General features: G+C 53.1%; 2 protein-coding genes and 1 long non-coding RNA gene across 7 annotated transcripts; 2 read left to right on the forward strand and 1 right to left on the reverse strand.

The window, feature by feature from the left end:
* Positions 1 to 2079: 2079 nt before the first annotated feature.
* On the forward strand, positions 2080 to 6750 carry LOC105994269 (sialic acid-binding Ig-like lectin 12). Its single transcript, XM_013027692.1, has 7 exons — positions 2080 to 2558; positions 2739 to 3017; positions 3215 to 3265; positions 3946 to 4203; positions 4745 to 4841; positions 5103 to 5253; positions 6295 to 6750. Exons 1-7 carry the CDS (start codon positions 2111 to 2113, stop codon positions 6496 to 6498), a joined length of 1488 nt encoding a protein of 495 aa, XP_012883146.1. The 5' UTR covers positions 2080 to 2110; the 3' UTR covers positions 6499 to 6750.
* A 4701-nt stretch (positions 6751 to 11451) lies between these two features.
* Positions 11452 to 23745, forward strand: LOC105994262 (myeloid cell surface antigen CD33-like). Of its 5 annotated transcripts, XM_013027681.1 has the most exons (9): positions 11452 to 11565; positions 18965 to 19019; positions 19189 to 19467; positions 19885 to 19932; positions 20509 to 20769; positions 20865 to 21167; positions 21412 to 21499; positions 21809 to 21890; positions 21962 to 22501. In XM_013027681.1, the coding sequence occupies exons 1-9, from the start codon at positions 11452 to 11454 to the stop codon at positions 22232 to 22234; spliced, it is 1503 nt and encodes a 500-aa protein (XP_012883135.1). In that variant the 3' UTR covers positions 22235 to 22501. The 5 variants fall into 5 exon arrangements, with proteins under 5 accessions (XP_012883135.1, XP_012883132.1, XP_012883131.1 ...); XM_013027678.1 differs by lacking the exons at positions 11452 to 11565; positions 21962 to 22501 and adding an exon at positions 23165 to 23745 and having other exon boundaries at positions 18457 to 19019; XM_013027677.1 differs by lacking the exon at positions 11452 to 11565 and having other exon boundaries at positions 18457 to 19019.
* Positions 12705 to 15317, reverse strand: LOC105994305. Its single transcript, XR_001175495.1, has 3 exons — positions 15165 to 15317; positions 12986 to 13147; positions 12705 to 12864 (listed from the first exon to the last, which is right to left on the reverse strand). It is a non-coding gene; the product is annotated as an uncharacterized LOC105994305 (long non-coding RNA).
* Positions 23746 to 24933: the final 1188 nt, after the last annotated feature.

The following is a 24933-nucleotide window of genomic DNA, read 5'->3' on the forward strand; positions in this document are numbered from 1 at the left end:
AGCCCCGCAAACATTCTCCGTGTCACTCCTCACCATGTGGGGGCAGCACCGAGCAGCCACCATCCCTGCCCTTGGCAAGGTGACAACGTTGACATTGCACGTAGGTCGTTCCCGAAGGTGGGCAGGAGGACGAGGGGGAGGAGCAGAGGTCTTTTCCTCGCCTCCGAGCCTCCTCCGGTGGACATGAGAGGGTCTCCCACCTCGTTGTGCCACCAGGCTTTTCTAGAGAGCTGTGGACAGCTCCAAAGGAAGCTCAGTCTGCACCAGCACCTTGGAGAACACCTCATTCCTGGGTGGTTGGGGGGGTTCCCTAGAGCCAGAGACTGTCCTGGGCAGAAGGGGACACCCCCTTACCCCTGCACTGCCTTGACCCCTTTGGGGTGAGATAGGTCACAGATGGAGGGCAGAACTTGGTAGCTGGCTGACGGACTCGGGCATAGTGGGCGAATGGAAGGTATTTTTTGGAAGAATGGTATACTTGCTGAGTGTGGGAATTCCACGTCAGGTCACGGGGGGGGGGCTGTCTGCTATCAACATAGGAGCTAGGATTTCAGCATCGGAAGTTTCAAGGGACATGTCCAAATGATGCCACCTGTACCCCGGTGCCAGAGCCTGCGGGCAACGAAAGGGAATCCTGAATGAGGGGGAGAGGATGTGGAAAAATAAAGACATAAGACAAAGGATGGGGTTGGGAGGTCTGCAACTCAAGACTGCAGCACCATTTATTTTTAACTTTCCCTATTATATACTATTAGAAGTCAAGAGGTAACATAAGGTTACCATAGTCCAGAAAAACAAGGAAAATTTCAGTAAAAACAGAGTGCAGTAAAAACAAGACAAGGTCAACTGGTAGAAAGTAAAACAAACTCTGCAGCCATAGCAAAGCAATCCTGGGCACCTGGTGTTTTTTAAGTAAGCCAGTTCCTTGTAGGTGTCTTCAAGTAAACACCAGGGTCAAGATGACCTTCAAACTTTACTGTCGGCTCCCAACACTCCGGACCTCCGTGCCTTTTGGAAAATGGAATACATGGATCTAGAAGGCCACCAAGCTCTCTCTACCCAAGTCTAGCTTCTCTCTTGTGTCCTTGGGCTCCCTTTCTGTACTCGGTCCTCAGGTGTGTTTACACTTGAATGGTGCGGAGACAGCAGGCAGGAGCCGACATGCCCACTCTCTTGCTTCTGCTTTTCTTTATAAATGAGAGGCCATGAGGTGGCATGGTCCCTTCTGACCACAGGGATGTTGTAACTGCTTCTGCTAGAGCAGTATTGAGACAAGAAAAAGGAGCCCCAGAGGCTCACAGGATATGATTCAGAAAGTGAGTGGGGGGGTGGGTGGGGCACATATGCACACACCAGTACTGGAGCCTGCACCACTGTCCCTTAGCTTTTTTCACCCAAGGCTGGAAACTCTACCACTTGAGCCACACCTCCAACTTCTGGCTTCTTACTGGTTCAAAGGAGATAAGAATCTCACAGATTCTCCAGCCCAGGCTTTGAACCTGGATCCTCAGATCTCAGCCTCCTGAGTAGCTAGGATTACAGGGGTGAGCCACTGGTGCCTGGCCTGCGACAATACATTGTCATGGGCCAGTGCAGCCCCGCACCCAGCCTGAGAACCACCCCCAGACCCAACCGAGCTTCCTGCCATAGGCAGCTCCCAATGCACCCACGTCAATGACTATTTCCTTCCCAGTGCTCGCTGACTCCACCGGAATGGTGTCCAGGTGGATGGAGGAGGGGCTGTGGCTCACTGGATGGGGCCTCCTGGTTCTCTTGGCCTCTCACCTCCTCCTTGGCTTCACCAACACCCACAGTCCATTGGGGAGCCATCAGAGGGGACCTGCTTTTTGCAATGCTAGCAATGTCCCCCCATGAAGGAAGAACATCACTAGGGAGGGAGGAGGTGGGTTAGGGGATGGGTGGTTCCCTCTGGTGTCAGGGTCCAGGGGTGCCCGTGGATGGTGGAGGGCTGATGGGGCCCTGACAGTGCCTGGGTTAAGGCTTCCTCCCTCTTCCCTTCCACTTCCTCTTCCTCCTCCCCTTTGTGTAGCTCTTATTCCAAGCCCTGTACTTGGTTCCTCAAAGAAGAGCCTAGAAAAACAGATTGCAAATGGTGAGCCCACTGCACCAGCTGGACATGTGGCTGCTGCTGCTGCTGAAACTGTGGGGGTGCGTGGGGGTGGAGTGGAGGAAGAAGCAGAATGAATTGTACAGCCTGCAGGTACAGCGTCAGGTGACGGTGCAGGAGGGCCTCTGTGTCCATGTGCCCTGCTCCTTCTCCTACCCCGGGGAGGAGGAAATGGACTGGATGCCAGTCCATGGCTACTGGTACAAGTCTGAAAAGCTGAAGATTCTGGTGGCCACAAATGACCCAGCGCAACAGGTGCATGAGGAGGAAAAGGGTCGATTCCACCTCCTCGGGGATCCCAAGATCAACAATTGCTCCCTGGGCATCAGAAACGCCAGGGAGAAAGACAAGGGGATGTACTTCTTCCGAGTAGAGAGAGGGAATATAAAATGGACTTATACTGGTAACAAACTGTCCCTGAGAGTGACAGGTAAGTCCCCTCCCCAGGTGGACCCTGGGAAAGATTGTGGGGGCCACAGGGAGGATTCGATGGGACCCCATCCCGAGGGGAGGCGGGGGAGAACACGAGGGGTTCCCAGGAGGAGCTGGGTCAGAGTGTGAGCTTCCTCAGGGTCTCCCTACTGACCCGTGTGTCCCCTTTCTTCACCAGCCTTGAACCGCACCCCTAACATCCTTCTCCTGGGGACCCTGGAAGCCGGCAGGCCCAGTAACATCACCTGCTCTGTGCCCTGGGCGTGTGAGCAGGGGGCACCCCCCATCTTCTCCTGGAGATTGGCTTCCGTGTCCCCCCTGGGTCCCCAGGTCACCCAGTCGGCAGTGCTCACCTTCACCCCCCAACCCCAGGACCATGGCACCAACCTCACCTGCCAGGTGACCCTGCCTGCAGCCAATGTGACCAGGAGTGCGGCCATTCAGCTCAGCATCTTATGTGAGAGCTGGGCTAGGCCCCTGGGCATCTGGTGGAGAAGACATGCTGCGGGAGGGGGGGGGACAGAGGGCAAGAGGGCTAGGCACAGGAGGAAGGAGGATGCAGCCCCACTGCTCCCCACTTACATACCTCCTGGGGATGGAGGGCAGATGTCCGGCTGGCCACACCACCGATGCACCTGCCATGTTCTATCTCAGATTCCCCACAGAACCTGACCCTGATGGCAGTGTCCAAAGGAGCCAGCTCAGGTAGGAGGAGCCTTGCGGGCAGGGTGGGACCCAACCCACCCTACCTCAGGAATGTGGTCCTCCTCACCCATCATCATGTTCCCCTTCACCCCCCCAACTTCTGGCCATGGCCCTCCGCCAGCATAGGAATAGGGAGACAGGCACACTGCAGGCCTTCGACGGGCCTTCCTGTCCTCATCCACCTGTGTGTTCTCATTGGTCTTCCTTCTACCCAGCCCGGGGTGGGGAGTGGGGGGTGGGGGCTCTGCTCATGAGGAGACATGGCTATGTGGACACGTGTGGACAACCAGAGTCTCTGTTTGTGGAGGAGACACAGCCACGTGGACATGCGTGGACATCCTGCACCCAGCTCTGCTGGGCTTTGGCTCGTCCCCTGATTGCCTGAGCCCATCCTTGGGCTCTAGGACAGTGCTGCCCACAGCCCTGTGGGCCCTAGTTCTGGGAGCATCCATGGACAATGGAGTGGGGGGCTCTGGTTTTATTTTATCAATGGAAATGGGCAATGAATGGTTCTGTCCACCTCTCTGTGTGTGCACATGTGTTCATGTATGCACGTGTGTGCAAGTGTGTGCATGCATTCATATGTGTATGTGTGCATATGTGTGAACGTTTCCTTCTTTGGCCCCCAGCATCCTTCTGTCCTCTCTCTTGTATATCTGACTGCCAGTGTCTCTCTGCAGCCCCGGAAGCCCTCAGGAATGGCTCATCTGTCTCGGTTCAAGAAGGCCAGGCTCTTCGCCTGCTATGCTCTGCAGATGGCCACCCCCCTGCCAAGCTCAGCTGGTCCTGGGGTAACCTGAGCCTGTGCCCCACTCAGCCCTCTGACCCAGGCATGCTGGACCTCTCTCCAGTCAACCTGCAGCAGGGTGGGGAGTTCACCTGCCAAGCTCAGAACGTCCTGGGTGCCCAGCACGTGTCCCTGACCATCTCCCCACAGAGTGAGTGCCCGCTGGGCTGGAGAAGGGCTGGAGGAGGGAAGCCTCACTCCACCCCAAAGTCAGCCGCCTCACTCAGCTTCAAAGAGGAGCCCAGCTGTGAGGCCTGGAGTTTTCCCTGGCCAAACCAACCAACTCAGCGATCAATATGAAAAATATTATGATGTCCAGTGCCATCTCAACAGACAAACTGGGTGTGGTAGAGGGTGCCTGAGATTGCAGCTAGGGGGGAGGCCTAGTCAGGAGGATCCCCCTCAGAGGCCTACTAGGCAAAAATGCAAGGCCATTGCTGAAGTTGGGGCTCCGGTGACAGGGCACCTGCTTAGCAAGAGTGAGCCACTGAATTCAAACTCCAGCACCACCAAATAGTAACAACAACAACAACAACAATAATAATAATTTTCAATGAAGACAAGCTGCCAGCTAGCACTTTCCAGACACAAGGGGTCTGCAAAGTCTAAGTTTGGGGTCCAGCAGGGCTAAGGTGGGGGAAGGAAGGAAAGTCCTGGAGGGGAATCCACAAAACAGGCCCCTCTTTCCCCAGGCAAAGCGGAGTCTCTGTCGGGAATGCTGCTGGGGGCTGCTGGTGGCGCCGGCGTAGTCATCCTGCTCCTCTTAGGCATCTGCCTCCTCTTCCTCCTGTGAGTATTGGGGTGCGGGGAGGGAAAGCCGGACACAGAGCCCAGAGCCCACAGCTGGAAGAACCTGGATACCCGAGGGTTCGAAGGGGGGGCGGCCGTGCTCCTCCCTTCTCAACACTGGAGCCTCTGGACGGGCCCAGGACCCCTCCCCCCATCTCCACCTGCCTCAAAGGGTTTAATGGGGAACTGGGGTAGAGGTGAAGCTCTGCCCGCTGCACCCCAGCCTGGCCAACCTGAAAAGCCCCCTGTGTCCTTATTCAGAGTCCGGTCCTACAGGAGGAAGTCAGCAAGGCCAGCGGCAGTCACAGCTTGTGTCACGGATTCCAGCACTGGTCCCGGTGCGGGTGTGGCCTTACATGTGTATGATGTGGCTGTGGCCCAGCAGGTGCATGCTGTGGGCGGGGCCCCACAGGTGAGTGGTGTGGGCGGGGTCTCACATGTGCATGGTGTGGGAATGGTATCGCATGGACATAGTGTGTGGGTGGCCCTGCAGGTGTGTGGTATGTGCCTGGCATCGCGGGTGCGAGGTATGTGCAAGGCCTCGTGAGTGACTGGTGTGGGCGGGGCCTCGCATGTGCGTGCTGTGGGTGAGGGCGGGGCCTCACATGTACATTTATGGGCGTGGCCCCGCAGGTGTGGGAGTGGCTTCGCGGGTGCGTGCTGTGGGCAGGACCCTATAGGTGTCTTACAGCTGGGTGCTGGTGGCTCACGCCTGTAATCCTACCTATTCAGGAGGCTGAGATCTGAGGATCTTGGTTCAGAGCCAGCCTGGGCAGGAAAGTCCATGAGACTCTTATCTCCAATAAACCACTAGAAAACTGAAAATGGTGCTGTGGCTCAAGCGATAGAGCACTCACCTTGAGCTGAAGAACTGAGGGACAGTGCCCAGGCCCAGAGTTCAGGCCCCATGACCGGAAAAAAAAATATATGTATGTGTGTGTGTGTATACATATACCTATATATATATATATATATATATATATATATATACATATACATATATATGTAGTCTTACAGTCCTGTAAGTCCACAGTGGGTCTAATTGGGCTAAAATCAAGGAGTTGGCAGGGATGGGGTCTGGTTCCTTCCTGGGGCAGGTGAGGTGTGTAAGCAGGGGAGGCCTTCCTACCTTTTGGTACCTTTTTTTCAGTTTCTTTCTTCAAGGTTGTGTGGTTTTCTTTGTAGAGTTACTTCAGCCTCTTTGGTTAGGTTTATTCCTCAGTATTTGTGGTTGTGGTTGAGGCTCTCGTATATAGAATTGATTTTCGAATTTCTTTCTTAGCCTGCTTCCTTCTTTCAGCGTCTAGTAAAACTACTGATTTTTTATGTTCTGCTGAGCCAATCTAAGAGTCTTCTGGTGGATGTGTGGATGAAGGGACCCCCAGTCCACTGGAACCCCCTTCCTGATCCTACTCCCCTGTCCTCCTCTGACTTCCACATGCTCTGCCCCCAGGGCCCCAAGACCAAATCTGAAGCAGAGGACAGTTTCCTGTGCCAGCCTCCCAAGGTTTCCTCTTCCAAGGAAGGTGATGCCCACTACGTAGAGGTAGATGAGATCCACTACGCGACGCTCAGCTTTCAGGGGAGGAAGCCCAAGGAGCCACAGGGCCAGCCTGCCATGCAGAGCGAGTATGCAGAAATACAGACTCACACGTGACAAGCTAGAGAGGCTTGGTCCTGGATGGAAGGATCCTGGCCTCCACGGGGCAGAGGGTGGGGGGGGAGGGGAGGGGGAAGCTACAGCCCCTTCCCCCAGCCACATGGCACCTCTAGGCTGTTGCTGGATCTTTCCTCTGTTCGCCAGCTCTACAGACCCTGGCAACCCCATCCTACCCTCCACCTCTGTGAGTTTATGTTTTAAAATCACATATGCGTGAGATTGTGCAGGATGTGTCTCCCTCTGTGCCTGGTTTATTTCACTTAAAAATGTCCTCTGGGCTGGGCACTGGTGGCTTATGCCTGTAATCCTAGCTACTCAGGAAGCTGAGATCTGAGGATCACAGTTCAAAGCCAGCCCAGGCAAGAAAGTCCATGACACTCTTACCTCCAGTGAACCACCCGGACACTGGAGATGGCTCTATATCACAAGGGGTAGAGCTGGAGCTAAAAGCTGAAGGGCAGTGCCCAGGCCCAGAGTTCAAGCCCCATGACTGAAAAACAAAATGTCCTCTAGGTTTTTCTGCATGGTCACTGATGACAGAGCAATGTGTATTCAGAATATTGAAAAGAGAGGATTTAAAATATTCCCACATTTAAAAATGTAAAGAAATGGTAGCTATTTGAAATGATTTATGACAGTGTATGCTTGTAGTCCCAGCCCTTGGGAAGGCTGAGGCAGGAGGATACTATACTAAAACAATATTCAGTGAAAGACAAAGTAGGTGCTAGTGGTTCATGCTTGTGATCTTACTCAGGAGGCTGAGATCTGGAAGATTATTATTTTTTTTTTGGGTCCGGTTGTGGGGCCTGAACTCTGGGCCTGGGCGCTGTCCCTCAGCTCTTCAGCTCAAGGCTAGCGCTCTACTATTTGAGCCACAGCTCCACTTCCGGCTTTTTTCTTTTTGCTTATGTGGTGCTGAGGAATCGAACCCAGGGCCTTGAGCATGCAAGGCAAGCGCTCTACCACTGAGCCACCTTCCCAGCCCTGGAGGATTATTATTTGAAGCCAATCCAAACAGAAAAGTTTAAGAGAACCCATCTCCAATTAACCAACAAAAAGCAGGACTGGAGGCATGGTTCAAGTGCTTAGATGACCACCTGAGTAAGCTTGAGACCCTGCATTCAAACTCTAGAACTGCCACAACAAAAACAAATAAAAGTTACCAGAAGCTTGGCGCTGGTGGCTCACACCTGTAATCCTAGCTACTCAGGAGGCTGAGAGTACAGGATCAAGGATTGAAGGAAAGTCCATGAGACTCTTATCTCCAGTTAGCATCCAGAAAACTGAAGTGGTGTGTGGCTGAAAGTGGCTGTCTTAGATGAATAAATCATGCCCTGAGATCAAGCCCCATGACCAACCAAAAACAAACAAACAAGAACAACATCAAATGCATCCTCAGTTCTTACCATATATTGATTAAAAATAATCCCAGTAAAGTAAAAAAAAAACAAAGCAAAGAATAAAAAAACAAAACAATAAAATAATCCATGTCAAACTACAATATATGTATATATGTATAAGTATATTGTGCATGTAAATAGATACAGGTTAATATGTACATGTGTATGATAAACTAAGAAGTTGATTCTCAAATCTATTAAAAAATACAAAGGGCCAAGGATAGTCAGAGGAGGAGGAGGAAGAAGAAGAGGAGGAGTATTAGGGGAAAGAGGAGGAGGAAGAGGAGGAGGAAGGGAGGAAGAAGAGTTCAGACTAACATTTCTTATGATACTGTATCACACAGTATAAAGAATCTGACTAAATGGGGCTGGGAAGGTGGCTCAGTGGTAGAGTGCTTGCCTTGCATGCATGAGAGTCTGGGTTCAATTCCTCAGCACCAAATAAACAGAAAAAGTTGGAAGTGGCGCTGTGGCTCAAGTGGTAGAGCGCTAGCTTTGAGCTAAATCACTGAGGGACAGTGCCCAGGCCCAGAGTTCAGACTCCCAAACCAACCAACCAACCAACCAACAAACAAAAAAAATCTGACTGATAACAAAGGGGCCAAGAGCTGGGGTTGGGGCTGATCAGGTAACTGCTATGGAGGTGGGGCCAGCCAATCAGAGTAGCCAAGTCTGTTCTCCAGACAACCACACTAGACTTGTCTCTTCTCCAGCCAATCAGCAGTGCACAGGACTATCCCATAGCCAATTGGAGTATGTGCCTCTTGGAGCTGACGGATAGCACCAGAGCCAATCAAGAGCTAAAAGTGCATGCCCCTTCCCTGGTGTCCAGTGAGCTCCAGTCAATCAGTAATGGTGGGCAGCACCCTGGGATTACACCAGCACCAATGCAACCACAACTTATACATTAACCCTGATCCAATCCCTTCCTCTTGATAAACTCTGCTAATTTTACCAACATTTTCTTCATCACATTTTCAAAATGCATCAGTTCCTTAGTATTTCTGTTTATGCTCTCTATTCCCTGGACAGATATTTGTGTCATGTTAGTCCATTGGGGTTTCCTTCATTCTCTATGGCTCTGGACCTGCTCATTAGTCTGGGGTTCACCTTGCCTCCCAGCTTAGATGTCCACCCACCAGACAGATCTGAGCTCCCCACTCATCACCTGACTCAGCTCTGATCTGGCCAGGCTGGGTCCCACACTGCTTCCCTGTCACCAGCCAGTGCTCCTCCCGAGTCTGCCTCACTTCAATTCCTCCCCTCCACTAAACACAGACAGCCTGTCCCACCTGGGGAAGGGAGAGCAAGGATGAAGTGGCAGCCATGCAGAGATAGAGCCTGTGCCAGGGACTCTTCACTTCTCTTTCTCCTCCATCCTCTGAGCAGCCCGGTCTTACAGACTTGCCCTGACAATCTGAGGGCTGAAGACTAGCTGGCCCACTATGGGCCACAACAACATGCTCCAGTCCTTGATGGGGTGGAGGTGGAGAGGAAGTCCCAGGCCATGGTGGGATCAGAACTCACTCCTCCTGTGATCTTTCTCCTGGATCAGCCGTCTTCTCTCTGTGTTCTTATGTGGCCTTCCCTGTGTGGTAGTTGGTCCTGCCTCCTCTCCAATGAGTATGCAGGTTGTTTTGGATTCAAATCCACCCTTGTGAACTCATTTTCAATTAGCTTCTCTTTATTGACACAATATACAAATAAAGTCACATCCTGAGTTCCTGAGAGTTGGGACTTCCATATGTGAATTTAAAGATGGACACAATTGTCCTATCATATTCCCTGAGCCTCCGCATCCAGCTGTGCAGGTCTGCAGCTTGGCTAGGCCCCTTCCCTGGGCAGCACAGCGGGCATTAGGGCTACAGGTCCTGCCTGGCCACTGTGTGGCTACAGAGTCTGACTCTGACTTCCTTGCAGCGAAGTCTCAGATGCTGCAACCCACAAGGAAATGTGGGCCCTAGGAGATGCTTGCTGGGGGCAGGTCTCAGAATGAAAACTGTTGATGGGTAGGGTAGGACTTGTGACCTCATGGCATGCATGACAACCAGCTGGGAGTCTGCAGAGCACATTGACATCCATATTCCCATGGGAGGGTCAGGAATTGAAAGGTCTCCTGGGACAGATGAGGGGGCCAGGATCCCCTGACTGTAAAGCCAACATTGTGTGGCTGGTGCTCACATGCCAGGGTCTTTGTCTCTGCTCCATGTACACGCCAGGAACACCTGGGGAAGGGCAGGGAAGTGGCCAACTTTCCCTATCACTGTGACAAATACCTGGGAGACACTATGGAAAAGGAAGGAAGATTTGTCCTGGCTCCAGACTTCAGACTTCTATGGCAAGATGGCTCCATTGCTTTTGGGCCTATGGCAGAACCTAGGGGAGGAAAGCTGCTCAGTTCCTGGCATCCAGGAAGCAGAGAGTGGGAAAAATGGCTGCTCAGCTTATGGCATAGCCCTCAAGATCCCAGTGCTGCACACAAGCCCTGAAGAGCCCTTTACTAATCTCAGCAAGGCTAACCCCAGCCAAATTGACCATCGAGATGAACCACCACAGAGAGAAGATAAACTCAGAGGCCCCAAATCACCCGAGAAGCCACACCTTATCCTGAAGCCATGCCTGTCTGAGAACTCTCCAGCTGTCTGCATGGGGTAATGGGGTTTCTTACAGACCCCTGCATCACAGCCCCTTCTAGAAAATGATGGCTTGGCCTGGAGTTTCTCCATCTTCTCCTTCCTTAATGAATTTCTCAAAGGGCAGAGATGAAATCGGTCAAGGTTGCTCTTGTACAGAAAGAAGCAGCTGCTGGTGGAGTTGTTGTCATGGTCATTGGTTCAGGGGACCTTCCCCCAAATGTATTGCCTTCCTGTAAGGCTTGAATTCAAGTCCTGCCAGGTGGATTCCCTAGAGCACCCGAAAGCTGTGTGTACTCAGGAAGTGCTGACTGGCCTGATGGAGGGTGAAGCCACAGACAGAGGGCGGGGAGCACAGTGTTCGTCCTTCTTGGTGTATTATGGCCCCATCTGCGAAGGGAAGTGGGAAAGTTTCTCTAATAATGACTGGACATGCACTTCCTCCTCTGTGGTCTACTGGCTCCTCATTCCGGCATGTCATATGGGGCTTGTCAGCCCTGACATCAAGACCGATCACTCACACCCCCAACTTCTCACCTCACCTCACTTCCCTGCTCCCACCTGGCTGGATCCCAGACAGCAGCCCTCTGCCTCAGTGATGTGGTGGCAGCTGCTGCTGCCCTTGCTGTGGGTCCTCGAGCAGGTGCAGGCAGAGGGCTGGGGAAGCTGAGCCAAGCTGATGATGGTGTCCCTGACAGAAGGTTCTGGGCTGCACATGAGATATACACATTGGAAGTGCCAGAGTCTGTAACCATGCAGGAGGGTCTGTGTGTCCTCGGGCCCTGCACTTTCTTCCACTCTGATTTGCAGAGCTCCACTGACCCAGTCTTTGGCTACTGGTTCCTGGCTGGGACTAATGTAGGCTATGGATCTCTGGTGGCCACCAACAACCCAACAACCCACATAGAGATGTGGATATGGAGACCCGTGGCCGATTCCAGCTGGTCCGGGATCCGCAGGACAACAACTGCTCCTTGGGCATCAGAGATGCAAAGAGGAAGGAAACGGGAAGATACTTCTTCAGAATACAGGGCAAGTCTGTGAGACTCAGTTACAAAGACAAGACTGTGGCTCACAAGTCAGGACAGGATCACATGGGGGAAGACCCCATCCATGGGCCCGCGGGGTGGGGACAGGTCCTCTGGTCTTCAAGGCAGGGAGGAGGTAGGGGTGAGGGACAGGCTGACCTGAGCCAAGAACAGGCTTTGTCCCCACGATGGCCCCAGACTGGGTGTGTCTCCCCCAGTGCTCATGGAGGTCATTGTCCTGGATGTGCCCGAGACCCTGAAGTCTGGACGCTTCAGAAACGTCACCTGTTTGGTGCCGTGGGCCTGTGAGCAGGGGATGCCCCCTGTGTTCCCCTGGAGGTTGTCGTCCCCCATGGTCGTGGAACCCGGGGCCAACCCCACCCCTGTGCTCCCTATCACCCCATCGCCGGAGGATCACGGGGCCAATCTCACCTGCCAGGCAAACTTTCCCGGAGTTGGGGTGAGAGTGGAGAGAACCATGCAGCTCAATGTATCTTGTGAGTGCCAGGCCAAGTCTCAGGGCCCCTGGGGACACCAGGGCAGAGGCAAATGGGGGACCCCACAAGGTCAGGGGAGGACATGAGTTTCTGTGAGGGCAGGGGGCACATGGGACCCAATGAGTACAGAGGGGTCAGTGAGGGCAGAGGAGGACATGGGAGTCAGTGGGGACAGAAGGGGACTTGTGGGTCCACAAAGGCAGAAGGGGACATGGAGAGTCAGTGAGGGCAAAGCGGGTCATGGGACCCCATGATGGCAGGGGAGGATGTGGGGAGCCCACAAGGGCAGGGAAGGTCATGGGGGTCAGCAAGAGCAGGGGAAGAAGCTCTCAGGACAGCACTAGCCCCGAGATCAGGAAGAAAAGAAAGAGCATGCTGAATTCCACTCCCTTCCTCTTTCTAAGTTTTTGTGTGGAAAGCACTAACAGCCACCTACTGTCATGGGAAAGGGGATGACCATGTCTGTCTCTCAGTCTGTCCAGATGCACCTCAGAACCTGAGCATCAGTGTGTCACGGGGAGCCTGCACAGGTAGAACGGAACCTCTCATCCCTGGGTGTGTGAGTGTGAATGTGTAAGAGGGTGTGTGTGTATGTGTGAGTGTGAGCGTGTGTGTATGAGTGTGAGTGTATTAGCATGTGTTGCAAGTGTATGAGTGTGTGAGTGTGACCATCTCCACTCAGCAGACAGCAGAGGTATGGCAGGCCTCAGGAGGAAGGCTCAGGACCATAGTGACAGGCTGGTTTCCTGCAGGCCCAACAGGCAGCCAGAATCCCCGATCACAGGAGTCCTTGGTCTGTGGCTGGCTTGGGAAGGAAAACAAGGGAGAATAGGAAGGCCTGGATCACAATGAGGCTCAGACACCATGGGGGGATAGCGAGCCCATCCCCTTTTAGCCCCCCGTCCATGCCTGCAGGCTAACCTCACCTGTTTCTCCCACACAGGCCAGGGCTGCTTCTCCACAGCCTTTTTCATGGCAGTAGACCTGAGCATCAGAGCCAAGGCTCTACTTTCCCTCTGCCTCACAGTCGTGGTCATGTGAGTTGGGAAGGCTCAGGAGTCAGCAGTCAGAGTCATGAGGTCTGGAGCCTAGGAAAGAGTAGGGGCAGCAGTGCTTCCAGGCGGGCTTTATTCCCACAGCATGTAGAGGTTAAGGAAATCTGCCTCGGGCAGAGAAGTGCACAACCCAGGTCTCCCAGCCCAGCACCTTCCTTCATTACAGCAAAATCGACCCTAAGGTCTGGGCCCTGGTGAGTGTGCAGCCCACCAGGCTGATAATTCACTCTGGAGCCTAAATCAAGCCCCTTCTCCTAATTCTCTTGGGAGTCATAGGGATGTTTGTTTGTCTGGGACAAGGTTTTACTATGTCATCTAGGATGGCTTCAAACTGGCTATCCTCCTGCTCCTCAGCCTTCTGAATAACTCTGTGCCTCTTTGCTCGACTCTTCTTTAGAAAGAAGGGTGTCCCTGAGAACAAGTAGGGACAAGCTTCCGGAGTGTGTGCCTCTTGATTACAGAGTAGTATTCCAGGAGGCTGCAGTGACTGCTTGGGTTTTCTTTTCCTTCCTTCTTTTCGTTCTTTCTTTCTCATTCATTCATTCTTTCTTTCTTACTTTTCTCTTTCTTTCTTTCTTTCCTTCTTTCCTTCCTTCTTTCTTTCTTTCTTTCTTTCTTTCTCTCTCTCTCTCTTTCTTTCCTTCTTTCTTTCTTTTTTTGATGGGGCTTTGAACTCTGGGCCTTGGCGCTCTCACTGAGCTGTTCAGCTTATGGCTAGCACTCTACCACTTGAGCCACAGTGCCACTTCTGGCTTACTCTGCTTATGTGGTGCTGAGGAATCAAACCCATGGCCTATGCATGCCAGGCAAGTACTCTACCACTGAACCACCTTCCCAGGCCACTGCGTGGATTTTCTACCCTTCTTGCTTATGGAGTGCAGGAAAAGAGGCAGGAAGGGGTGAGATGGAAAACGGGATGTGCTGCTGACCTCCCAGTACACAGATATCCCACCATCAAAATCATAAAAACAAGCTAGGCATGGTGGCTCACATCTGTCATCCTTGCACTTTGGTGGGCTGAGATTGGGAGAGTGATGCTTCAGGGCTTGCCTGAGCATAAAGACCAGACTTTACTGGAACAACATTGAAAGCAAAAGGGACTGGGGGCATAGCCAAACTAGTAGAGCACCTGCCTAGGAAACTCAAGGCCCATGTGGCCATGCCCAGCCTGGCCAAATCTGTTGGCCACGCCCCCAGCCTTCCTGTACCCCTTGTTCCTAGGGGTGGGGATGGAAGGCAGACTCAGTGAGGGACTGGGTTTTTCTCCCAGCTGTGGCTACAGCAGCCACGTTATACCAGGCACCTGCTCAGTGCTCAACCTCTGTGTTGAGTAAATGAGTGAATGAATGACTGAATGAGAGAGGGTAGATATTGTTTCCTTGGATGCAGAATCTGAAGGCCAAGCCAAGCATCTCTCCCAGGACAGCTTGTCTAGGCGCTGGCTAGCTCCCCAGAACCAAGGAAGAACTAGAAGGCCGCCCTCAGCTGCCCCAAGCCCACATCACCCACTCAAGGTCCACCGAGACCTGCCCAGAAGAACTCCATTATGCTGCTCTCAACATCTCCCAGTCTTTGGGATGCCGAGACCCAGGGGCTCTGAGGAGAATTTCGCAGAAATCCATTTCCACAGAAGGTCCTCTAGGCTGTAGATCTGGACCTCAGCCAGGGAGCCAGGAGGAGGTAAGAAAGAGGCTTAGAGCACCCACTGCAAAGTCTCTTTAGTAACATTTACAAATCCTTTAGGATGAGCCGGGTGCCTGTGGCTCATGCTTATAATCCTAGCTACTCAGAAGGCTACATTGGAGGATCAGGGTTCCAAGCCAGCCTGGGCAGGAAAGTTCCTGAGATTCTTATGTCCCATTAACCACCAAAAGGCTGGAAGTAGAACAGTGGCTTAAATGGGAGAGCACCAGCCTTGAAGGAAAAAGATCTAAGATAGCACCTCGGCCTTGAGTTCAATCCTCAATACCAAAATGACAACCATAACAAAACCCTCCAGCAATCAGCCATCAGACCTTCCCAGCACTGAGCCAGGATTGCAGTACTGAACCTGCAGGATGCAGTGTATCATGTCCTGAGCCCATTATTTGTTCTTTCCTTGGAGAAATGGCTTCATAGTAGAGCACTTGTTCAGCATGCACAGGTGCTGGTTTCACTTCTACAAACACAAAATAAGTAAAAGTGAAATCTTAATAAAAAAGAAAAAAAGTCCCATAAAATAAGAGAGACCTACAGCTTGATGCTGGTGAGTAATACTAGTAATCCTAGCTACTCAGTAGTCAGAGATTACAGAATCAAGGATCCATGGAAGCCACCTGGGGCCAGAAAGTCATTGAGCCTCTTATCTTCCATTAGCCTCCAGAAAACTGAAATGGTGCTGTGGCTCAAAGTGTTAGAGGGCTGGCTTTGATCAACAAATTTCAGGGAGAGCACCCAGGCTCTGAGTTCAAGTCCCATGACCAATCAAAAACCAAATAACAACAAAATCTAATGCCTCCTCAATTCTTACTATATTGATTTAAAATCATCACAGTAGAGTTAAAAGAAAAAAAACACAAATCACAGAATAAAAACAAACCAAACCAAAATAATTCCTGTCGAGCTACAATATATGTATCTATGTATATTGTGCATGTAAGTAGATACAGGTTAATATATACATGTATGTGATAGACTGAGATGTTGATTCTCAGAATTATTCGGAAATACAAAGGGCCAAGGATAGTAGAGGAGGAGGAAGAGGAGGAAGAAGAGTTCAGGCTTACCATACTGGATCACAAAGTATAAAGAATCTGACGGAAGACAAAGGGGCCAAGAGGTGGAGTTGGAGCTGACCAGGTCACTGCTATGGAGGTGGGGCCAGCCAATCAGAGTACCCAAGTCTGTTCTCCAGACAATCAGAATACACATGTCTCTTCTCTGGCCAAGCAGCTGTGCATATGACTAACCCATTGCCATATAGAGTGTGTGCCTTTAAGAGCTGATGGGTAGCTACCAGAGCCAATCAGGAGGTGAAAGTGCATGCCCCCTCCTGGTGTCCAGTGAGCTCCAGCCAATCAGTAATGGTGGGTAGCGTCCTGGGATTGCACTTATACCAATGCAACCATACCTCATATATTAACCATGATCCTATCCCTTCCTCTTGATAAATTCTGTTTAATTTTCCTGACATTTTCTTCATTATATTTTCAAAAGACTTCACTTCCTTAGTATTTTTGTTTATGGTTTGTCTGCCCTCATAGGCCACATGCTTGGTGTGGGCAGATATTTGTGTCATGTTAGCCCATTTGGGTTTCCTCTATGGCTCTGGACCTGCCTATTAGTCTGGAGTCACCTTGTCTCCCAGCTTAGCTGTCCACCCACCAGACAGATCTGAGCTCCCTCTATTAGGCTCCCTGCTCATCTCCTGACTCAGCTCTGATGTGGCCAGGCTGTGGACTCACACTGCTTCCCTGTCACCAGCCAGTGCTCCTCCCGAGTCTGCCTCACTACAATTCCTCCCCTCCACTAAACACAGACAGCCTGTCCCACCTGGGGAGGGGAGAGCAAGGATGAAGTGGCAGCCATTCAAAGACAGAGTCCCTGTGCCAGGGACTCTTCACGTCTCTTTCTCCTGCATTCTCTGAGCAGCCTGTTCTTAACAGACTTGCCCTGACAATCTGAGGGCTGAAGACTAGCTGGCCCATTATGGGCTGCAACAAAATGCTCCAGTACTTGATGGGGGGAGGGCAGGAAGTCCCAGGCCATGGTGGGATCAGGACTCACTTTCCTTGTGATCCTTCTCCTTGATCAGCCATCTTCTCTATGTGTTCTCATGTGGTCTTTCCTGTGTGGTAGTTGGTCCTGCCTCCTCTCCAATGAGTATACAGGTTGTATTGGATTCAAATCCACCCTCGAGAACTCATTTTCAATTAGCTTGTCTTTATCGACACAATACACAAATATAATCACATTGTGAGTTCCTGAGAGTTGGGACTTCCATATGTGAATTTGAAGATGGACACAATTGGCCTATCACATTCCCCGAGTCTCTGCATCTAGCTGTGCAGGTCTGCAGCTTGGCTAGGCCCTTTCCCTGGGCAGCACAGCGGGCATTAGGGCCACAGGTCCAGCCTGGCCACTGTGTGGCTACAGAGTCTGAATCTGACTTCCTTGTTGCGAAGTCTCAGATGCTGCAACCCACAAGGAAATGTGGGCCCTAGGAGATGCTTGCTGGGGGCAGGTCTCATAAGACCACTGAGGATGGGCTGGGTAGGACTTCTGGCCTCATGGCATGCATAACATCCAGCTGGGAATCTGCAGAGCACATTGACCTCCATCTTCCCATAGGAGGGTCAGGAATTGAGAGGTCTCCTGGGACAGATGAGGGGGCCAGGATCCCCTGACTGTAAAGCCAACATCTTGTGGCTGGTGCTCCCATGCCAGGGTCTTTGTCTCTGCTCCATGTACACGCCAGGAACACCTGGGGAAGGGCAGGGAAGTGGCCAACTTTCCCTATCACTGTGACAAATACCTGGGAGACACTATGGCAAAGGAAGGAAGATTTGTCCTGGCTCCAGACTTCAGACTTCTATGGCAAGATGGCTCCATTGCTTTTGGGCCTATGGCAGAACCCAGGGGAGCAAAGCTGCTCAGTTCCTGGCATGCAGGAAACAGAGAGTAGGAGAAATGGCTGCTCAGTTTATGGCATAGCCCTCAAGATCCCAGTGCTGCATACAAGCCCTGTAGCGCCCTTTACTAATCTCAGCAAGGCTAACCCCAGTGGCATTGACCATGGAGATGAACCACCACAGAGAGAAGATAAGCTCAGAGGCCCCAAATCACCGGAGAAGCCACACCCTATCCTGAACCCATGCCTATCTGAGAACTCTCCAGCTGTCTGCATGGGGTAATAGGGTTTCTTACAGAAGCCTGTATCACAGCCCCTTCCAGAAAATGCTGGCTTGGCCTGGATTTTCTCCACCTCCTCCTTCCTTTAGAGAATTTCTCAAGAGGCAGAGATAAATTCAGTCATGGTTCCTCTTATACAAAAGAAGCAGGTGCTGGTGGGGTTGTTGTCATGGTCATTCTTTTGGGGGACCTTCCCCCAATTGCTGTGCCTTCCTGCCAGGCCTGAATTCAAGTCCTGCCAGATGGATTCACCTGGAAACTGAGTGTGCTCAGGAAGTGCTGACTGGCCTGGTGGGGGCAGGGTGAAGCCACAGACAGAGGTTGGGGAGCACAAGACAGAAGTGGGAAAGTTTCTCTTACAGTGACTGGGCATAAACTTCCTCTTCTGTGGTCACCTGGCTCCTCATTCCTGTGTGTTCCCTGGGGCTGTCAGTCTTGACACTAAGGCAGGTCACTTACAACCCCAACTTCTCACATCACTTCCCTGTTCTCACTTGGCTGGATCCCAGCCAGCAGCCCTCTGCCTCAGCGATGTGGTGGTGGCTGCTGCTGCCCTTACTGTGGGCCCTTGAGCAGGCACAGGCAGAGGAGCCGGGGAAGCTGAGCCAAGCTGACGATGGTGGTGTCCCCGACAGAAGCTTCTGGGCTGCATATAACAGATACACACTGGAAGTGCCGGAGTCTGTGACCGTGCAGGAGGGTCTGTGTGTCCTTGTGCCCTGCACTTTCTTCCACTCTGGTTTGCAGAGCTCCACTGACACAGTCTTTGGCTACTGGTTCCTGGATGGGACTAATGTAGGCCGTGGATCTCCTGTGGCCACCAACAACCCACATAGAGACGTGGATATGGAGACCCGTGGCCGATTCCAGCTGGTCGGGGACCCGCAGGACAACAACTGCTCCTTGGGCATCAGAGATGCAAAGAGGAAGGACACTGGAAGATACCTCTTCAGAATACAGAGCAGTTCTGTGAAACACAGTTACAAAGACAAGCAGCTCTCTCTGTCGGTCACAGGTCAGGACAGGGCCACATGGGTGAGGCCCCTGGTCTCTGGGCCCGCGGGGTGGGGACAGATCTTCTGGTCTTCATGGCAGGGGGGAGGTTGGGGTGGGGGACAGGCTGACCTGAGCCAAGAACAGGCTTTGTTCCCACGATGGCCCCAGCCTGGGTGTGTCTCCCCCAGATCTCACGGAGGTCCCTGTTGTGGATGTGCCCGAGAGCCTGCAGTCTGGACGCCGCAGCAACATCACCTGTTTGGTGCCGTGGGCCTGTGAGCAGGGGACACCCCCTGTGTTCTCCTGGAGGTCGTCGTCCCCCACGGTCCTGGAACCTGGGGCCAACCCCACCCCTGTGCTCCCCATCACCCCATCACCGGAGGATCATGGGGCCAATCTCACCTGCCAGGCAACTTTTCCCGGAGTCGGGGTGACAGTGGAGAGAACCGTGCGGCTCAATGTATATTGTGAGTGCCAGGCCGAGTCCCAGGGCCCCTGGGGGCCTGAATTCAGGGGAATATGGGGGTCCCCACAAAGTCTGGGGAGGACCTGAAAGGTCAGCAAGGGCAGGGGAGGATATAAGAGACTCTACAAGGGTAGGGGAGTTCAGGGGACTTCATGGGGGGGGGTCAGTGAGTGCAGCAGGGGTCATGGTGGTATACACAGGCAGTGAGGTCACAGGGGAGCCCGCAAGGGCAGGGGAGATGGGGTCAGGGAGAGCAGAGGAAGATGCACTCAGGACTGCACTAGCCCGGAGATCAGGAAGAAAAGAAAGAGCATGCTGAATTCCACCCCCTTCCTCTAAGTTTTTGTGTAGAAAGCACCAACAGCCACCTCCTGTAATGAGAAAGGGGCTGATGATGTCTGTCTCTCTGTCTGCCCAGATGCACCTCAGAACCTGAGCATCAGTGTGACACGGGGAGCTGGCACAGGTAGGATGTGACCTCTCATCCCCGGGAGTGTGAGTGTGAATGTGTGAGTGAGTAAGTGACTGTCTGCTCGTGTGAGTGTGAGCATGTGTATGAGTGTGAGTGTGACCGTCTCCACTCAGCAGACAGCAGAGGTGTGGCAGGCCTCAGGAGGAAGGCTCAGGACTGTAGTGACAGAAGGTGGGACCCCAGAAGTTCTGGGGATTCCATTAGACGCTCTGTGGCTTCAGGGCCGCCTCCACCACTGCGCAGGCACCTGCTCATGGTACTTTGTCATGAAGACTGTGAGGGCCTCACACCCAGAATCAGGCCCCAGGGAGCCCAGTGGTAACCTGGGATGGCTCCCTGGTGTGGGTGGGGTGCTGCTTCAGGTCTGGAGGCACGGGGGGAGAGGGGACCCCCGAGCTTCCAGTGTCCTCATGATGGTGTCTCTTTCTACTGTCCCCGTGGAGCAAGGTCTACCCAGCAGGAGCGCATCAGGACACAGAGGAGAAAAGCTAGACGCCCCAGCTATGAGGTTCAGTACAGAGCTGCAGGGCGTGGGAGGGTGCTGCTTCAGTCTCCCCTCTGCCTCCTCAGGCTCTCAGGTGCTGGCCAATGGCTCCTCCTTGGAAGTGGAGGAGGGAGAGTCGCTGTGCTTCACATGCATCGTCATGGCCAGCCACCCTCCCGCCACGCTGCTCTGGGCTCGCAATGACCTGGTCTCGGGACCCTCGCAGCCCTCCGGCAACGAGACCCTGTGGCTGGTCTGGGCGCGGGCTGAGGACAGTGGGGAATATGTCTGCCGGGTGCAGAACCCACTGGGCATGCAGGACACCTCCGTGGTCCTTCTGGTGAAGAGTGAGTGCAGAGACACGCCCCTAGCCCTGGGACCAGGACACCCCAGTCCCCATCTGGGGGAAGCCCTTCTGATCCCCATCTGCTCCTCCACACAGGCCCCCTCAAGCTGCTAGGCCCCTCATGCTCCTGGGGGGCCGAGTGGCTACACTGTACCTGCGCCTCCCGTGCCTGGCCACCCCCCACCCTGCAGTGGCGGCTGGGGGATGCGCTGCTGGCGGAGGGCAGCGGCAACACCTCGGTCGCTGTCACCTCCAGCTCGGCCAGGCTATGGGTCAACAGCTCCCTGAGCTTCCGCCAGGGGTTCAGCTCCAGCCTCAGGCTCAGCTGCGAGGCCCAGAACGCATATGGAGCCCAGAGTGCCCCGATCCTGCTGCTACTAGCTCCAAAAGATACAAAAGGCAAGGCATGGGGAAGGGGAGTCTGGAGTGTCTTCTAGAAGACATCTGGAGATGGAGAGGTGGAGCTGACCTAGGGGAAACTGGGGCTGGAGCTATGGGTCCTCTATTTCTAGGCTGGGGATGGGGGGGACTAGAGGGAGAGACTCCTGCCACACAGGAGTCTCACAGGAAGGGAGGAGAACCAAGGATCTAGTCCTGGAGATTGGGGAAGGCTGGAGATCATCCCACATCTCGCTGTCTGCAGGAATGTGGAGAGGAATGGTTCAGGGAGCCATCACGGGAGCTGGAGTCACGGCCCTGCTTGCTGCCGGCCTCTGCCTCATCTTCTTCGTGTGAGTGATGGCTCCGCTGGGCGAAGTGGGGGTGGTGATGGACAGCTCCAAGAGTCTCCACAACTCAAAGCCCAGAGGTGCCGCTACCATGGGGCATGATGAGGAAGCCAGGGTCTGCACGCATGGTCAGAGCAGCCACCTCCTGCTCCCTGCCTCCTGGGCCAAATGCAGGCTCCATTCCCAGCTCGGGTACCAGCATCTAGGAGGATGGCATGACCAACTGACTTCTTGTCCTGGTCTCTGAGCCTCTGTGCTCTGCCCCCCGGCCTCACACCAGCCTGACTGGAGGTCCTGCTCTCCCTCACCCAGAGTGAAGACCTGCAGGAGGAAGTCAGTGAGGAAGACCAGGCTTCGGGACAGTGCCCATCCTGCAGTGAGCTCCTTCTTCCTGGTGAGTGACAGAGGCTCATTTCCATCCAGTTCAACACAATCAACTGAGCTCCTCTTTCTGACTCCCCCTGGGTCCAGATGTCTTGCTGCAGCCACAGGCCTGTGATCCAGCCTCCCTCTGTTCCTCACTTCTTCTCCAAGAGCCAGTGCTTCCCCAAGCCTGTCATCCTCCTTTTGAGCAAAGCTTTTCAGGGCATGGCTTCTCCAAGCCAAGTCCTGGCTTTTCTTACCAGGCCTCTGCTCTGCACTCACTTTCTCCAGAAGGTGCTCTCAGAGAGGAAAGAATTTTCCAAGCAGCTCTTGGTTTATTCCTTCTCTGACTGGCCAGATAGCACTGTCCACTAGAAATCAATTGTTGGCCCCAGGTATAATGTGAACATTTCTAGTAGATACCTTTAAAAATAGATAGAAAAGGGTGTACTTGGACACACTTAACTCCAGTTACTCTGAAGAAGGAGATGGGACAATGGCTAGTAAATATGAGGCTAGCCTGGGCAAAGTTAGCAACATACTGTCCCCAAAACAAACTACAGCTAGCCTCTAGTGGCTCACACCTGTAATCCTAGCTACTCAAGAGACTGAGATCTAAGGATCATAGTTCAAGGCCAGCCTGAGCAGAAAAGTCAGTGTGACTCTTTAGTTAACCATCCAAAAGCTGGAAGTGGAGCTGTGGCTCAAGTGATAGAGCACCAGCCTTGAGCAAAAAGGTTTAAGGACAGTGGCTAGGCCCTGAGTTCAAGCCCCACAACTTTCCTTCCTGGGTTGGCTTCAAACCATAATCTTCAGATCTCAGACTTCTGAGTAGCTAGGATCACAGGCGTGAGCCCATGGATGCCTGGCTTGATTTGCTGTATTTTGTTGTTGTTGGTGGTGGTCGTATGGGCTGAACTCTGGGCCTGGGCGCTGTCCCTCAGCTCTTCAGCTCAAGGCTAGCGCTCTACCACTTGAGCTACAGGCCGCCACTTCTGGCTTTTTCTACTTATGTGGCACTGAGGAATCCAACCCAGGGCCTCATGCATGCAAGGCAAGCACTCTACCACCGAGTCATCTTCCCAGCCCCGATGTGTTGTATTTATTTTGCACGAGGCCCTGCGGCATTTCAAAAACAGGAAAAAAAAAGAAAAAAGAAAAAAGAAAGTACAAAGGAAAGTACAACTATGAATGAGTGAATGAATATTCAGGAAATGTGTACGAAGTGGGAAAGGAAATAAATGCGTGCTCAGGTCCCCAAACCTGACTGATGCTCTTCTCTCCCGGCCCCCCAAACTCTGTCAGGGTCACCTGAAGTCAAGCAGCCCTCCAGAAGGCCCACCGCCTGGCGCAGCCACGCCCCCTGAGACCACACCCCCTAACGAGACCACGCCCCCTAACGAGGCTACGTCCTACAGATTGGCCTCGCCCACCGAGGGGGAGGAGCCTGAGCTCCACTATGCCTCCCTCAGCTTCGGCAGCCTGAAGCCCAGGACAACCCAGGACCAGGACTCCAACAACACCGAGTATGCCGAAGTCAAGATCCGTAAGGGATGACCTCTGCTCCTCCAAGCTCAGCTGGACCCCCAAAGTCATTGCTGACGAAAGTATGTCCTGGGGACAGATTCTTCCAGGCAACAGCTCTCTGAGCCCTGGGTTCGAGTCCAGGCTGAGGTGTTACCTCGGCAACTCGCTCGGCCTCTCTGCGCCTCCACTTCCTCCTTCTCCGAAGGGTGGGGTGCAAGCTGCATCCAGCAAGCTAGGAAGTGTCTGGCTCGTGCTGCTGTGTGCCTTTGGTGACTGTTCTAAGTGCACCTAGTGCTTGGAAACTGATGGTTCGGTGCTGCGTGACTTGTACCTCAATAAAACGGTCATAACTGCAGCCAGACAGGCTGGATTTGGCCACGGGCCTCCCATCTGCCCCCCCCCCCCCCCGTGAGAATTCAGGGGATCACTGGGACACAGTGAACCCCAGCAAACCCCAGCTCTGGTGGGGGGGGGCGGGAGAAGGCTAGTACCAAGCACATTCAGTCTAGGGCCAAATGCCAGGTAGTCTCAGGATTTGCAAATGACCCCCCCCCACACACACACCTCCTGTTCTCCTCCCTGGCCTCATCCAGCACCAGGATCATTTGAGATGCAAAGCAGCCAGGAGAAGGCTCACCTTTTACCTTTGTGGTCAGAGTTTGTTTCCTCCCAGCACCCACCCTGAGTCCTGACCTGCATCCCCCAGACAGAGCCACAGCCTGCTCTTCACACCTCCCCTTGTTGGGATGCCACTCTGGCCTAAGACTCAGCTGGCAGGTTGCATGTCCCTGGGCCCCAGAGACCGCTGTCCTGCTGCCACCAGGTCAAGAAGTCAGGACAGGCAAGGCCTGGGGAAAGTGGCCATACGAGTCTCCAGTGCCCTACAAACACTGGGGTGAGCAGAGGGTTCTGTCCCCTGATGTGCAGTCCCCTTCAGAGAAGGGGCCACTGGCCTCCCAGGCTGTGCTGGGCCTTGGCTCATCCTCCCAGCACCTGGGAGGTCGCAGCCAGACCTTGGGCTCCAGGACCATGGTACCCCCTGCCCAGGTGTCCACCTGGGTCTGTGGATGTCCCTGGCCAATGGACCTTCATGGCTCTACATAAGTTCCCAAATTTCACAGTATTGTGGGATAGTGATGCTTAGTTAAAGTCACAAACACATTCTAACTTTCATGGGGCAAATTGTCTATCATGGTCTATAGTATTTATGTGTTCTATGAGCTTGGCCATACAGTTATTTCTTCCACATAGGGTGATATGTACATTTCTTTTGTTTTGCATAGCATCAGCTGTTCCTTCTTTCCCACTTGTTCCCTCCCTCCCATTACTGCCATTGAGTTGCTTAGTTGATCAATGTCCAGTGCAGCTGATGGGTCCCAGTGTTGTATGTTTTTCCCTGATTCCCTCTAGTTCTGTGTCCTCCTCCTGGTTTCCCTCTGGTGTGCACAAATATAGCATATATGTGATCAGCAGCATGGGGTTATTTGGTAATGATTTGACCAGATGAGTGGAAGTCCTTTGTTTCTTAAGCCTTGTTACTTTTGTCC

This window comes from Dipodomys ordii, unplaced genomic scaffold (assembly GCF_000151885.1).
Source record: "Dipodomys ordii isolate 6190 unplaced genomic scaffold, Dord_2.0 Scaffold105, whole genome shotgun sequence".
Classification (NCBI taxonomy): Eukaryota; Metazoa; Chordata; class Mammalia; order Rodentia; family Heteromyidae; genus Dipodomys; species Dipodomys ordii.

What these genes read in the sequence shown, in the direction of transcription:
- LOC105994269 (XM_013027692.1), top strand. Translation starts at nt 2,111, where the DNA reads ATGGTGAGCCCACTGCACCAGCTGGACATGTGGCTGCTGCTGCTGCTG. An exon ending in ACTGTCCCTGAGAGTGACAG is followed by an intron (nt 2,559 to 2,738) that starts GTAAGTCCCCTC and finishes TTTCTTCACCAG; the next exon opens with CCTTGAACCGCACCCCTAAC. An exon ending in GTCCAAAGGAGCCAGCTCAG is followed by an intron (nt 3,266 to 3,945) that starts GTAGGAGGAGCC and finishes GTCTCTCTGCAG; the next exon opens with CCCCGGAAGCCCTCAGGAAT.
- LOC105994262 (XM_013027677.1), top strand. Translation starts at nt 18,536, where the DNA reads ATGTGGTGGTGGCTGCTGCTGCCCTTACTGTGGGCCCTTGAGCAGGCA. An exon ending in CGTGCGGCTCAATGTATATT is followed by an intron (nt 19,468 to 19,884) that starts GTGAGTGCCAGG and finishes CTGTCTGCCCAG; the next exon opens with ATGCACCTCAGAACCTGAGC. An exon ending in CGTGGTCCTTCTGGTGAAGA is followed by an intron (nt 20,770 to 20,864) that starts GTGAGTGCAGAG and finishes TCCTCCACACAG; the next exon opens with GCCCCCTCAAGCTGCTAGGC.